Genomic DNA, 14020 nt, shown 5'->3' with positions numbered 1-14020 from the left:
TCCCTTCATGAAGAATGGTATTTCCTGTGAATCAGAAGTAGAAGAAGAAGAATGCAGGAGAAGAAGAAGATGGAATGCAATTGAGATTGGGGAAATACGATATTGGAGCAACTCTTGGTGAAGGGAATTTCGGTAAGGTTGAATATGCTAAAGACAATCTGATGGGTTTTATACAAATAATCCTATGTGTACATGCAACCTAGAGTTGGATCTATGTTTTCACTATTAGTTATACAACTTTATGAACACAAAAGAAACCTGGCATGCTAGTACTATTTTTGAAAATCACATAGAAGAATAGAATACATACATTTTGTTGTTATATAGTAATAACAACTACTTCCTTGAATTTCCTTAGCTCTTGAAAGCAAGTACCACAAGTGTAGTACCTCTAATGGCTCACAAACACACTAGGTGAAAGGATGAATATGGGAGAGAGGATAGAAGGGTATCTTGCCCTATAATTCGTCCCTTTTAGGGTTTCCCAAATCTTGGACGAAATCTAAGTGCCTTAGGGTGCTATTTATACTTAAGGTTAACTAGGGTTTCAAGGTGTAAACCCTAATCCCTTAGCTTAGGGCCTAAGCAAGTCCATGGACTCCTTTCCTTAATCCCTTGGACAAAAACTCCTAGATCCTTCTAGGATTTTCGTTCAAACCTTAATAAAGGTGATCCAATGGCCCAAAGCCTCAACTATTGAATAATTACAAAATAGCCCCTGTACTTTTAATTAATTCCTTTAATCCCGAAATTAATTCCTAATTAATTTCTGATTAAATACTAATTAATAATATGATTCCACATTAATATATTATTCATATAATATATTAACAAATCATACTTATACCCTAATTTATTATTCTTAACAATAAACCAGCCTCTTTCCTCAACAATCATCCTGTCTAGTCACCAGTGTGAAGGCAACCCAAAAGGACCATGCTCACAATCGGGTCAAGTACATACCAAAATAGTTATGGACTTAGACACCAATCCAACAGTCTCCCACTTGGATAAGTCTAATAACTATTCTACGTATGACTTCAGAACCTGATCAGCAATCGTAGCTTTCAAAAGCCACTGTCAACTCTGATCGTATTAGAAACGTGTCCTTTAGATAAGGGATCATATATTCCTCCATTTTAGATATCATAGAGACACGAGACATGGATTGAAATCGTTCTCTTAGTCTATGTGTTGTTTCCTGATTTCCGATTTATGACGACTGACAACAGACTACAATTGAACACATCAAATTAGTCCCGGCTTGGCCAAGCGCTTAGGGTGTCATCACTAAATCATCGAGGGGCCCACAGATATCACTTTTATCCCACTTTGGGAAAAAGGAACGGATAAATTTCGACTCAATGCTTGCTTGTATTCACTCATCGAATCACGCACAACAATAAGTTTTATAACACCAAGTTACTGGTGCATTTACTTATCATCAATGTGCAACCGACCAGCAAATAACAACTCACACGTCTCGGTTTCAAGAATATATAATATTATCAACTCACAATCACTCGTGATAAAATCCATGAAGTGATTCTTGTGAGCGTGGGTTTAATCCAATGCTCAAAATCATATTCATAAGCACTCATGAACGTTGCAGCAAACCTTTGCTATGTCTAATACACTTTAGACAATCTACAAACCAATTCATGACAGTCTTCATTCATACCTACTTCCAACATATGAACGACTATGGACCATTCGAATAATTTGATTATTCTGAAATAATTAATTATTTAGGAAGTCAAAACATGCAAAGTGAAACACAAGAATAATACTAATCCTCTATGGTCTGAAACCTTTGAGTATAAATAAAACACCTTTTATTTATCACCATATCGATTACTCATTATTTATTGTTTCGGTTAATTAACTTATTACTTGAATTATTACTATAATTGTCCCATGCTCTTAGCATGCACACAATGTTTACTTATGGTCCTTACTTTGTGAAATAGATCAAATGAACACATTTCCAATCATACTCATTTCACAACTCCCACTCCTTATCATAAGTATAAGAATATCAAATTCTTGCCACTTATATAATATGCTAGATTCTAACATTTTGTGCAATGATCCTTTCGTAAAGTCATAGCTCAAAATCATCAAAACTTATCCAATCTCTATCAGAAACAATTCTATAGATATGATGTCTCTCACTCAAAGTACATTCCTTTGAACATCCTTCTTGAATAAAAGTTCTATTCTAGACATAGATTCTCAATATCCAACTCCCAATATGGAAACATTTCCATATTTTCCATATGACAACTCATTCTTAATAGAATCTTATGTATTCATAATAATGTCGATATGGTCCATCCAATACCATACTTCCAACTACTCACAAGCAAACAATCTTCAGCGAACTTTGGATCGTCCTTTGATAGTTGTTTAATTATTTTAGTCAAAACCGATTCTAGTCTTTTTTCCCTCTTAATGTGCTAGACATTTGGAAAATTTTAGAATGGTCAAATATTATAGCATTTACAATCGATCCTATACCTGAAGCGTATGGGACACGATGCATAATTTCTTACATAAAGATATGATACTTTATCAATCTTCTGCTATAATATTTTATGTGTCACGTTCTCATAAATCGAACTATGAAGAGAGATGTCGTAATCATAATCGAAATTTGGGAACACACTATGTATCCTTGACTAAATTTATTAACATTCCACAATCTAAACCTTTAGATTTGAAATGAAGCATAATATTCTCTCCCTTAATTATAGCAAAACAACTTTTCAACACTTACGGCTTTGCAAAGTATAACTCTTGTTTTCTATAATTAATATTGCTAACTTGCAATATTTGCCATAATAATCATACAAGCATAACACTTATGCTCCCACTATCATGATGATTATTAGCATATAAGCATAACACTTATGCTCCCACTAGCTTTGACATGTATTTAGAAAACAACTGAACTTCCAGAGAACAATACTTATTGAATTTCTGAAGTTCATATTTCTTGTACCAGATGCTTCGATAAGCCTTTATCTAAGCTTCTTAACCTTATACACATTTGCCTTAGAAAGCTCACATGTGTGTCTAGACAAATTCAGAACTTATGTTACTAAGTTCCAAATGTTCAGACTAATTGCCAAATCTCACAATGCGAACTATGAAGAGGGATGTCGTAATCATAATCGAATTTGAGAATACAATTTACACAACTGCTATCTCCTTAAAATCTCTCTTAGTGAAAGCATTTCCTCACAATCATTTTCATGAAGGAGGGAAATCTTATGACACTTAGATTTTATGGTGTATGTGTTCCTATCCATGTGAATTTTCCAAAACCAAAGTTTGCGACAAATCCAAACTCATATGGACCGAACTTTCTCAATATTGATTTCTTGTCTTATGGTAACACAAGTGCCCACCATGTCTTCCAAGTAGTTAAGCAGCTCACCCTTTCCTATCAACGTATTTTTCATTGATCAAGGTGCTTGCCTTTTATGCGTTCAAATGAGAACTTATAAAACTCACATGCATAATTAACTCAATTGAAATGGCACGGAAACAAAATAATGTCAACACGATAGGTTATAAACCTCAAGTCGTGTGTTAGTGATGATCGATAAGGTTTATTCTTGATTAGTTCTTCAAACCTTTTTCAAGATCATTAAAACTCCCACTGACCTCTTGACATACATGATTCTCTTGTCAGGAAACTTTCCTAGACAAAACAAATATTCAAGAGTTAGTGTAGTTCTTATCAAGACAAAACACTTCACATAATTGGTCCTAGTTGGTCTTTGTCTTATCCAAGACAACACAACTTACCAATTTCAAATGTGCAAGAATAAGAAAACTTTTCCAAATTCCACATTTGTTGAGTGTTATAAACCTTCTTAAGATTTCTCACTCAATGTCACAGTCTTAACTCTAAGACTTTTTTTGGAATGAAGTATGATTGACTTCTTGATTTAACCATTTCTTAAATTCTCGATTCCTCTTCTCAGACATACAATTGCACTAAGACTCACTTAGAGGATTAATTGAGATATGGTTCTTAATCATTAAGACCTATCATAAAACATAATAAAAAGGTACTCTCCCTTCTTCTTAGAATAGAGAAACTTTTATCTTTCTGTCTACTTGATTCTTCTTATTCGTTCTGCTATTGATTCAAACTCTTTCAATCAACTCAGAATTATACTTAATCTTATAAGTATAACCATATTCACTAAACTTTAGTAAATCAGGACGAATATCTTTGTCACTCTTGTGGTAGACTTGATCAACATACAACCTAGTGTACTTGATCCCCTAGTCCTTCAATTGACACTTTGTCAAGGAATTAGTCTAAATTTCCCAAATGTGAAAGTTTTTCATTCATCATACAATACTCGTTGCATGATTCCAAGTTTATGTCCAATTGAAACTTGGGCGATGAGAAACTCTCCCTATTTGGTAAATTCTTGTCATTTCCACAAATAACATAATTAAGAATCAAATCCATTATTGCTAATAATAGAAACCTTCAAACATCAATTTTTCATACACACCATTGCAAGGATAAATAAATAAATAAAATCAAAATTTATTTTATTGCGGAATAATTTGTCCTTACAATGCAATTCAATTGAAAAACTATGTTAATACATATTTCTTAGCAATCTATTCTAAGTCCAAGTAGTAGCTCAAGAATCTAATTTTCAAGTAATGCGATCGAAATCCATTTCTTCACGATTAGATTCAGCTCACTTCTTCCCTTAAGCTTCCTCTCTTTTCTTCGATCCTACAAAACATCAAAATGTAATCTTATCACATCATGTATTAAGAATCTAGAATAGGAACTTAAAAGAGTTAGTTAATGGATTTCACCTGAAGTATAGCCATACGTTTTGACTCTCCCATCTCTTAGATCTTTCAGGTAAATAGGGAAACTTCGTCTCCAATGCCCCTTCTCATGGCAATAAAAGAAAATGGACTCCTTTTGGCACAGCACATCGGACAATCATAGACTTAGTTCTTTCTAGACTTCCGATGTTGCCAGTGTTCATTGCAGTTTGGGAGTTTGACTCACCAGACAAATTTGCTTGACCAACACGCCAAATCATTGCTGATTCAGCAGCTATAAGCAAATAGGTGAGATCCATGAGGGTCACGTCATGATCCATCATATAGTACTCTCTAACGAACTCAGTATATGATTCAGGAAGCGAGTGAAGAACCCAGTCAACAGCCAACTCACCTGAAATCTCGACACCCAACATCCATAACCTATCAATGTGTGACTTCATCTCTAAGATGTGTGCACACACAGGTTTCCCATCTTCGTGTTTTCTCGCCAAAAGGGCTTGAGCGATCTTGAACTTTTCAAGCCTTTGAACTTGTGGGTTAGGGAGAATAATTGGAGGAGGTGGAGGAAGTGAAGCATGATCTCGTGTTCCTCGATCGAATCGTGGAATATCATTTTCATGTGGAAAGCTTGTTCCACGGGATTTGGGAAGACCATAGTTGTCATACTTTGACATCTACAAAACGGGAGAAAAATAAAATAAAATTCAAGTTAGTTGATTGATTGAGTCCTTAATAAATCACCCAAATGAGATATTAAGGCTAGGACCCAACACAATGCTCCACAACTTGGGAGAGGGATGTCATAACCTAAATTGCAGAACATTTGAAGGTAAGTGAATGACGATTCACTAATTTTCCACCATGAAAAACGAAAAAGAGATTAGGTTTTAAATGTATTGAAAAATTCCTAGATCCTTTGAGATTCATTGAACTTTTCAATGGCATGTTTAAATCTCGATATGCCCCTCGATTTGTGACTGGGATGCCGAGGATCACAAAACAGGGTGTGAATAACCATGCAAACTTACATGGTGCCCCCAATGTTACAGTCACCTATTCGATGTGCCGGTTAACCACACACGCTCCACCGAACTATGAAAAACATTGAGTCTCCCTTTGCTACCTTTGCTTAGAAACATTTAATGTACCGGTTAACCACACACGCTCCACTAACATTTTCGCAAGGGCACAAAGTGTAATTTCATAGAATTGCATCAATTCACTTTTGCCTAAAGTAACTAAGATTAGGAATTTTGTAAAAACATTTAGTTATTTTATACTTCATTATACTTTTAATGGAAAGGGTTTGCCCTATCCTACCCGTTCGGCTAACGACCCTCCACCAATCAAGGAAGCAGTGGGTGAAAGTGGACACCCATTAAACGACGATTTTATAGGCCATAACCTTATACCCCCTTATAGATCGGCTTCGTGAATGAGGCCTACTAACGACAATACTAGCAGTTTAAGTTATACATATATAATATTAGACTTTTAATGTTATATATAGTATAAGGGTGTATTTTACGCTTTTAAAATACTAGGTGGTTTAATTTAATAAATTACACTTTTAATTTGATTAAATATAAACCATATGATTATGGATTTATTAACTCTCTTTTAATTAACTTAACAAAACCATAAGGGTGTAATTTGAACTTTTCAAAACTACGGGTTTTAGAATTTAGACTTCAAAATTAAACCTTTTAATCAAACAATTTAAATTCCAAAACTTGAGGGCAAGTTTTGAAACTTTTCAAAACATAAGCAAGAAAATTCTAGATCAAATTACAAATAATAATAATTAACCAATTAATTAGTAATTATCTAAATATGACCTAATACAATTTCTTGTAAGATAATCTATCAAATAATTCAAATAAATCAAGTTTATCACATAAGGAAATGATTATCTAATTAATTTGACAATTATCTTTTATTTTGGTAAGGATATCTTTTAAATTAAACAATTAATTTAATCTAATCCTTTAAATCCCCTATAATTCGAAATTATGGGATGGGATAAATCAAAATCTTTAATTACCAAATTTAAACATTTAAAGGATAATTACAAGATATGGCATTATCCAAATCCCTAAATTTTAGGATCTAATCTTGGGGAAGGAGGCAATTTCGAAATCGATTTCGAAACCTTGGAGGCTAAGGAAAGGGTTTGGGAAACCCTAATCAAATTTTCAAAAAAAAAATTAGGGTTCTTGAACCCTGATTTTTTGAAAATTCATGCCTCCTAGGGTTTATTGGCCATAAACCCTAATATGTCAAGTTCATACATTTGAATAAAGCTAATTGAAAACAAAAACCAATGGCTCTAATACCACTGATGGGTTTTATACAAACAATCATATGTGTGCATGCAACCCTAGAGTTGGATCTATGTTTTCACTATTAGTTATACAACTTTATGAACACAAAAGAAACATGACATGCTAGTACTATTTTCGAAAATCACATAGAAGAATAGAATACATACCTTTTGTTGTTATATAGTAATAACAACTAGTTCCTTGAATTTCCTTAGCTCTTGAAAGCAAGTACCACAAGTGTAGTACCTCTAATGGCTCACAAACACACTAGGTGAAAGGATGAATATGGGAGAGAGGAGAGAAGGGTATCTTGCCCTAGAATTTGTCCCTTTTAGGGTTTCCCAAATCTTGGACAAAATCTTAGTGCCTTAGGGTGCTATTTATACTTAAGGCTAACTAGACTTTCAAGGTGTAAACTCTAATCCCTTAGCTTAGGGCATAAGCAAGTCCATGGACTCCTTTCCTTAAGCCCTTGGACGAAAACTCCTAGATCCTTCTAGGATTTTCGTTCAAGCCTTAATAAAGGTGATCTAATGGCCCAAAGCCTCAACTATTGAATAATTACAAAATAGCCCCTGTACTTTTAATTAATTCCTTTAATCCCGAAATTAATTCCTAATTAATTTCTGATTAAATACTAATTAATAACATGATTCCAAATTAATATATTATTCATATAATATATTAACAAATCATATTTATACCCTAATTTATTATTCTTAACAATAAACCAGCCTCTTTCCTCAACAATCATCCTGTCTAGTCACCAATATGAAGGCAACCCAAAAGGACCATGCTCATAATCGGGTCAAGTATATACCAAAATAGTTATGGACTTAGACACTAATCCAACAAATCAAACCCAAAACTCTTTTGTTATCAAGATCATTGATAAAACCCGCATAATAAACCACAAAATATGCGATCAGGTCATCTTCTTTCCCTTCCTATTTTTTGACATTCACAAACACTGTCGAATTTATTAAGGTTTTCACTTTATTTAATTCGGTTCTACTGGAACGGTCTTCATATCGGTTTCAATCAATTAATCTATCCTTGTTGATTGTGGGTTTGAACTTTACACAGCATAATGCTACTTTTTGTTTTGTGGAAAATAACTCTCTCATTCTCATTCTCATTCTTATTCTCTCTGATGAAGATCAAAAGCTCTGCAACTGTCGAAGATTTTGATTGGATTTTTTTTTTAAGTTTTGAAAAAAATATTATACTTGGTACAAAGTTACAAACACTGTTTGGTTTGTTACAGGATGTATCAGAGAGGAAGGTTAGATTTACATCCACTCTTTTACCAAAGGAATTGCTAGAGAGAATTGAGAACACAGTAACACATATGGGATTTAAAGTTGAAAAGAGGAATGGAAAGATTGGTATGAATTATGATGATATTGTTATGTGCACATTCACTGTTTACAATTAGAAGAAATTAAGAACTTGTCTTCGTGAATTTAATTTGTTCAGTTGAAAGCAATAGAAGAACATAAAAGCCATAGAGAGTCAGATCGTTTATCAGTTACAACAGAATTAAGCCTTCTTCAAGTCTTTATGATTGTTTTCTTGATCTTGTTACAATCTAAGTTCTTGTGTATATGGAATGGAATGACGAATTCCAATTCTGTTAGAATCACAGAAGTTGATGCTTGAAGAACAAACCACAAAACTGAAACGGAATCAAGAATTCCAATTCTGTTGGAATCACAGAAGTTGATGCTTGAAGAACGAACCACAAAATTGAAACGGACCACATTATTCTTTTAGAATGTATTAGTCGTTGTTAGATTTTGATGTAATTATTAACAATTATTATTCGTATTCTGTAAGAAATAATTGTAGCACTTGGTTCCTGGTACGTATTCCTTGTAATTAATATTTCTTAAATAATGCATTTTGCCTTGGACTCGGCGAGTTGAAGGACCAACTCGCCGAGTAGAAGCGGGATGAGACGCGGGGTCTAAGCTTTGGACTCGGCGAGTCGGTTCCCGGACTCAGCGAGTAGGCCCTGTTTAGGAAAAAACCCTAACCCGGGTGTTTGCACCCTATTTAAACACTCTAACTCGGCCTCCCTTGTCCCTAACACTTCCAGAAGAGCTGTAGAGCGAAACCCTAGCCCCCTTTTGTCCTTGTGAGTGATTTTGGCCTTGTGAAGGAAGTTTGAAGCTTAAGAGAAGAAGAAGGAGGTGGAAGAGTGCAAAGAGGGGAAGTAGATCCGACATCTACCCTGCAAGAGGCTTCCATTAAGGTAGAAAAGTCCCTACCTTGATCACTAGTTCATTAGATCCCCTTTTGTCCCTAATTGGTGGTTTTCAAGCCCTAAAACACCAAACTCCATGTGTTTGTGCTCTATGACCCGAAAGGACTTCAGATCTAGACCTTATGGACGTATTAGAAGTATAAAGTCTCTGTGGTTGAAGTGATTGAGGTCCCTATTGAGTGTATGACCACATAAATAGCTTGGATTTGCCTTTTGGAGCTTATAGGGCCATGCATGCACGTAAAGTTTGCAACTTTACGTGATAAGCATGCCCTAGGAACATAGATCTATGGTTTGGAAGCGTTGCATGTCTCAGAATTGGTTTGTATGGGAAGTGGGTCGAAGGGACTCGGCGAGTCCCAGAGTGGAACTCGGCGAGTTCTATGAAGATGGTCTTAGACTCGGCGAGTTGGATGAACAACTCGGCGAGTCCTATGAAGATTGCCTGGAACTCGACGAGTCATTCTTCAAACTCGACGAGTCATATGAACTGTTACTGAGTAAGAGGGGTTTAGGTGTTGAAGGTCCAACCCTTCGTATCTGCACGCGGAATTTAACGTGTAGCAATGGTCCCAGAAACCCAAATCCTCATGAAGGATGCTCTGGTGATGATTTGGAAGCGAGTAGGAGATCTGCTCGTGGGGACTCGACGAGTTGTTCTTGGACTCGGCGAGTCGGATTGCAAGTCGGTTCTATCGTCCCAAGTAGTGAGTTAAGGGTGACTCAGTGAGTGGGAAGAGGGACTTGTCAAGTAGGACCGAGTTAGTAGGAGAAGGACTCGGCGAGTCTGTGCTATGACTCGGCGAGTCCAGTCAACTGGAAGTTGACTTTGACCAAGGAGTTGTCCTTGGACCAGGGGTGGGTCAGTCATCTGACCTAAGGGTATTTATGAGTGGCTAATCTATGTTTATGATTTATAGCCGGAGGATTACCGGTTCACCGGTCAGGCGCTTAGTAAGCAGACTTTCAGCAACTACTTTTCGAGGTGAGTTACCTTCCAGTAGCAGTGGGTCTACGGCCACAATGCCGACCCACCAGTAGGAGTTGTATGATTAGATGATTGTCTCTGTGATATTCATCTAAGGTTGCAACTACCTATGATATGTTTATGTGCTAGTATGATATGATGCTATGTGCTAGTGACAGTAGGGGAGATAGTCCCCAGATTACCGGTCGATAGGGCCGAAGGGGCAGTCATGCCCAACCATGCTAGATAGATTATGTGATATGTGTTATGTGGTAGTAGTAGGGGGAAATAGTCCCCAGCATCCGGTCGAGAGGACCGAAGGGGAGATCAGCACCCAAATATGCTAGTCAGCATCCGGTCGAGATGACCGAAGGGGAGTCCAACACCCAGATATGCTAGTCAGTATCCGGTCGAGAGGACCGAAGGGGTAGGTCGGGCACTCAGATATGCCTGACAATATATGTATGTTATGTGGTTATATGGTATGTGGTACAGTGGAGGAACTCACTAAGCTTCGTGCTTACTTTTTCAGTAGTTGTTTCAGGTGCCTCTTCAGCCAAGGGGAATGAGCTGACGCGGTAGTGGCATATCACACACACGCTCTTTGTTTTCCGCACTATGAGATATTCTGGGATTTGTACTCTGACAATATTATGTTTTACGTTTTGGTTTACAGTTACGAGACATGTTTTATTTAAATGATATGATCGTATGGTATTTTGTTACAAACGTCTTGCAAATCACTTAAATAAAAAAATGAATTTTTTGGCCCGTATTTTGGGATGTTACAATAATGTATTTGTTGTTTTTATTCTTCAATTGATTGTTTAAGAATTTGTTATTCTACTAGAAAATTTTTAAAATTCATGATAAAGAAATAGGTTCAAGAATTTTTTATTATTTATGGTTCAAGAATATTTTCATTTTTGAATATACTCATAAATATATTCTGTCAGAATGTCTGAATTAAAAGAATTATAATTCGTAAAATCGGATTTTTAAAATTAATAGAATCTATGATCCCTTAAAAAATGCAATTTTCCTTTATTAAATCTATATTAATTGACTAAATTACCCTTGTAATTAATTAAGATGATTTTTTCAATTATATTTAATTCAATAGTAGTATATATTAATCACTTTCTTAAAATAAGTAAATTTGATTGGCCCATATTTATGAATACAATAATACAATAGTTACTTTAAACAAAATAACCTAAACATATATATATATATATATATATATATATACGGTTCCGACGGTACCCAGCGGTCCCGGTTTCGGAACCGGCGGTTCTAAGATGGTTTCGGTTCCAAAGGCGAATACCCGGTTCCGATGCTCATCCGTAGCCAAAATAAAATCTAAGTCATGTGAACTTAATTAATCAAGAATTACAATCCTTGAGAAAGATAATAATTAGAAAAATAAAATAAGTACGAAAAAATGTTATATTCGAAGAGATGGAAATCGTTTTTGGTAGCGCCAGTCGGCAGATGTTGTACTCGTGGGCGTCGTTACATTTACACAGGCAGCTCTTTCTCATGGCTCCCAAATCTCACCGCATCCGTCAACGTAATTCCTTAAACCCTAACTTTTCACCTGCAAAAAACCCTAATTTCTGTTTTGGGTGGAGTTCTCCATTTATAATTCGAATTTCGAAAACAATACTTACACTCGCTTACATTTATGTTAACATTTTCAATGCAGTTGCAGATTCAACAATGCAAGGCGCTGTTAAAAAACCTAGATCAATCGCAACGGAATCAGCCCCAACATCGTCATCCATGAAAGACTCTTTCTCAAGATACGCTGAATACCTCAATCAATTCGTTAGTATTCTCGATTTCTTTATTCCCAACACTCGCACATTTCTCGCTTCTTATGTATACCTCTATAAATTATCATGAATCTACTTCTGATGATTTTACCTAATGGCATCCCGATTCCCACTAAACCGTTTTAGTACGTTTGTGATTGCAAACTTGTTATGATTGCCATATCGAGATTTTCCCCAAATGAATTCGCGATAATTACTTATTGCAGAATGACAAGAGGGAAAGGGTGGTGAAAGCAAGCCGTGATATAACCATTAATAGCAAAAAAGTGATCTTTCAAGTGCACAGGTGAATTTCCATCCATGGTTTCTTCAAACTTTAACCATTCTTAGTTCCTATAAACCTTGATTTATGTAATTTTAAGTTATTTAACTCATTTTACTCCAACCCTTCTTCAACAGAATCAGTAAAAACAACAAAGACGAGGTGTTACAGAAAGCCGAAAAAGATCTTTCAGCTGTGAAAGATCAGTATATAGCCCGATTAGTAAACGAATTACAAGGAACTGATTTCTGGAAACTAAGACGCGCATATTCTCCTGGGGTTACCTCTTTATCCACATTTCACAAAATTCCCATTAATAAAATTACAAAATTACTTATTTTAAATAATAAACCCTCCACCTTTTCAGGTTCAAGAATATGTCGAAGCTGCAACATTGTGTAAATTCTGCACTAGTGGCACTCTATTGAATCTTGAAGAAATTAACTCCTTGTTGTTACCACTAAGTGACCCTTCTCTTGAACCCTTGCAAATCAACATCCTTGACTATATCTTGGGGGTATGTTAAAATTACCTTTTTGCCCCTCTCAGTGACATTGATATCTTTATGTAAATTCTGACATGATGTTTTTTTTGGTCTAGCTGGCAGATTTGACTGGGGAATTGATGAGGTTAGCAATTGGGAGAATATCAGATGGGGAAATTGAATATGCTGAAAAGATATGTAGATTTGTTCGTGAAATCTATAGAGAACTTACGCTTTTGGCTCCAAAAATGGATGAGAGTTGGGATATGAAAAGTAAGATGGATGTGATGCTTCAGAGTGTAATGAAAATAGAAAATGGTATGTTTTTTTTATATATCTAAAAACTTTGTAATGTGTGTTTATGTAGTGTGTGAATTTTTGTATTGTTTTTTTTTTTTATTTTTGCAGCTTGTTTTAGTGTTCATGTGAGAGGGTCAGAGTATACATCTCTAAGCGGAATGGAAGAAGATACGAGTTATGCCTTATTGGGAGTGTCTGAATTTGATTAATTAAGTAGTTTTTATGTTGTGTTTTGTGTTTATGAATGTTACAATGTATTACCTATTGTTTTGTGAAACTTGCTTTTGGATAATTGGTATAAGTATCTATATTTGGTCTCTTGTTTTCATTATCCTTTTGTTAAAAAAAATATGTCTAATGTTTTAGGTATTAATATTATATAAACAAATAACTAATTGAAAGATCATATATATATATATATATATATATATATATATATATATATATATATATATATATATATATATATATATATATATATATATATATATATATATATATATATATATATTGATTAAAAGCAAATCATTTGTCTTATTTAATATTTTAGACAAGATCAATAGAAAACTCAAGTGAGGGAGGGAACTATAGATTTTTGGGAAAATGACTTAGGAGGGTAACCACCTCTTATCCGTATTCACATATTGATAACTTCTTATTTTTTGTATATAAGAAAACACCTAACTTGTTTTAACTGTTTAAATTACACAAATATTACCGGCTAATACATGTTTTAA

At 34.9% G+C, this 14020-nt stretch overlaps 1 protein-coding gene across 1 annotated transcript; it reads left to right on the top strand.

The window, feature by feature from the left end:
• Window positions 1-11819: 11819 nt before the first annotated feature.
• LOC111904369 (uncharacterized) lies at window positions 11820-13611 on the top strand. The gene is made up of 7 exons (XM_023900138.2): window positions 11820-11972; window positions 12108-12229; window positions 12444-12523; window positions 12637-12778; window positions 12867-13016; window positions 13100-13301; window positions 13392-13611. The coding sequence occupies exons 1-7, from the start codon at window positions 11861-11863 to the stop codon at window positions 13490-13492; spliced, it is 909 nt and encodes a 302-aa protein (XP_023755906.1). The 5' UTR covers window positions 11820-11860; the 3' UTR covers window positions 13493-13611.
• The last annotated feature ends 409 nt before the right edge of the window (window positions 13612-14020 follow it).

This window comes from Lactuca sativa, chromosome 8, assembly GCF_002870075.4.
Source record: "Lactuca sativa cultivar Salinas chromosome 8, Lsat_Salinas_v11, whole genome shotgun sequence".
In the NCBI taxonomy this organism is placed as follows: domain Eukaryota; kingdom Viridiplantae; phylum Streptophyta; class Magnoliopsida; order Asterales; family Asteraceae; genus Lactuca; species Lactuca sativa.
The sequence above is the reverse complement of the archived record's forward strand: the minus strand, read 5'-3'. Positions and strand labels throughout refer to the sequence as shown.

Excerpts from the sequence above, each read along its gene's own strand:
- LOC111904369 (XM_023900138.2), top strand. The coding sequence starts at position 11,861 with ATGGAAATCGTTTTTGGTAGCGCCAGTCGGCAGATGTTGTACTCGTGG. Across the intron at positions 11,973-12,107 it reads ATCTCACCGCATCCGTCAAC|TTGCAGATTCAACAATGCAA; the intron begins GTAATTCCTTAA and ends TTTTCAATGCAG. Across the intron at positions 12,524-12,636 it reads GTGATCTTTCAAGTGCACAG|AATCAGTAAAAACAACAAAG; the intron begins GTGAATTTCCAT and ends CTTCTTCAACAG.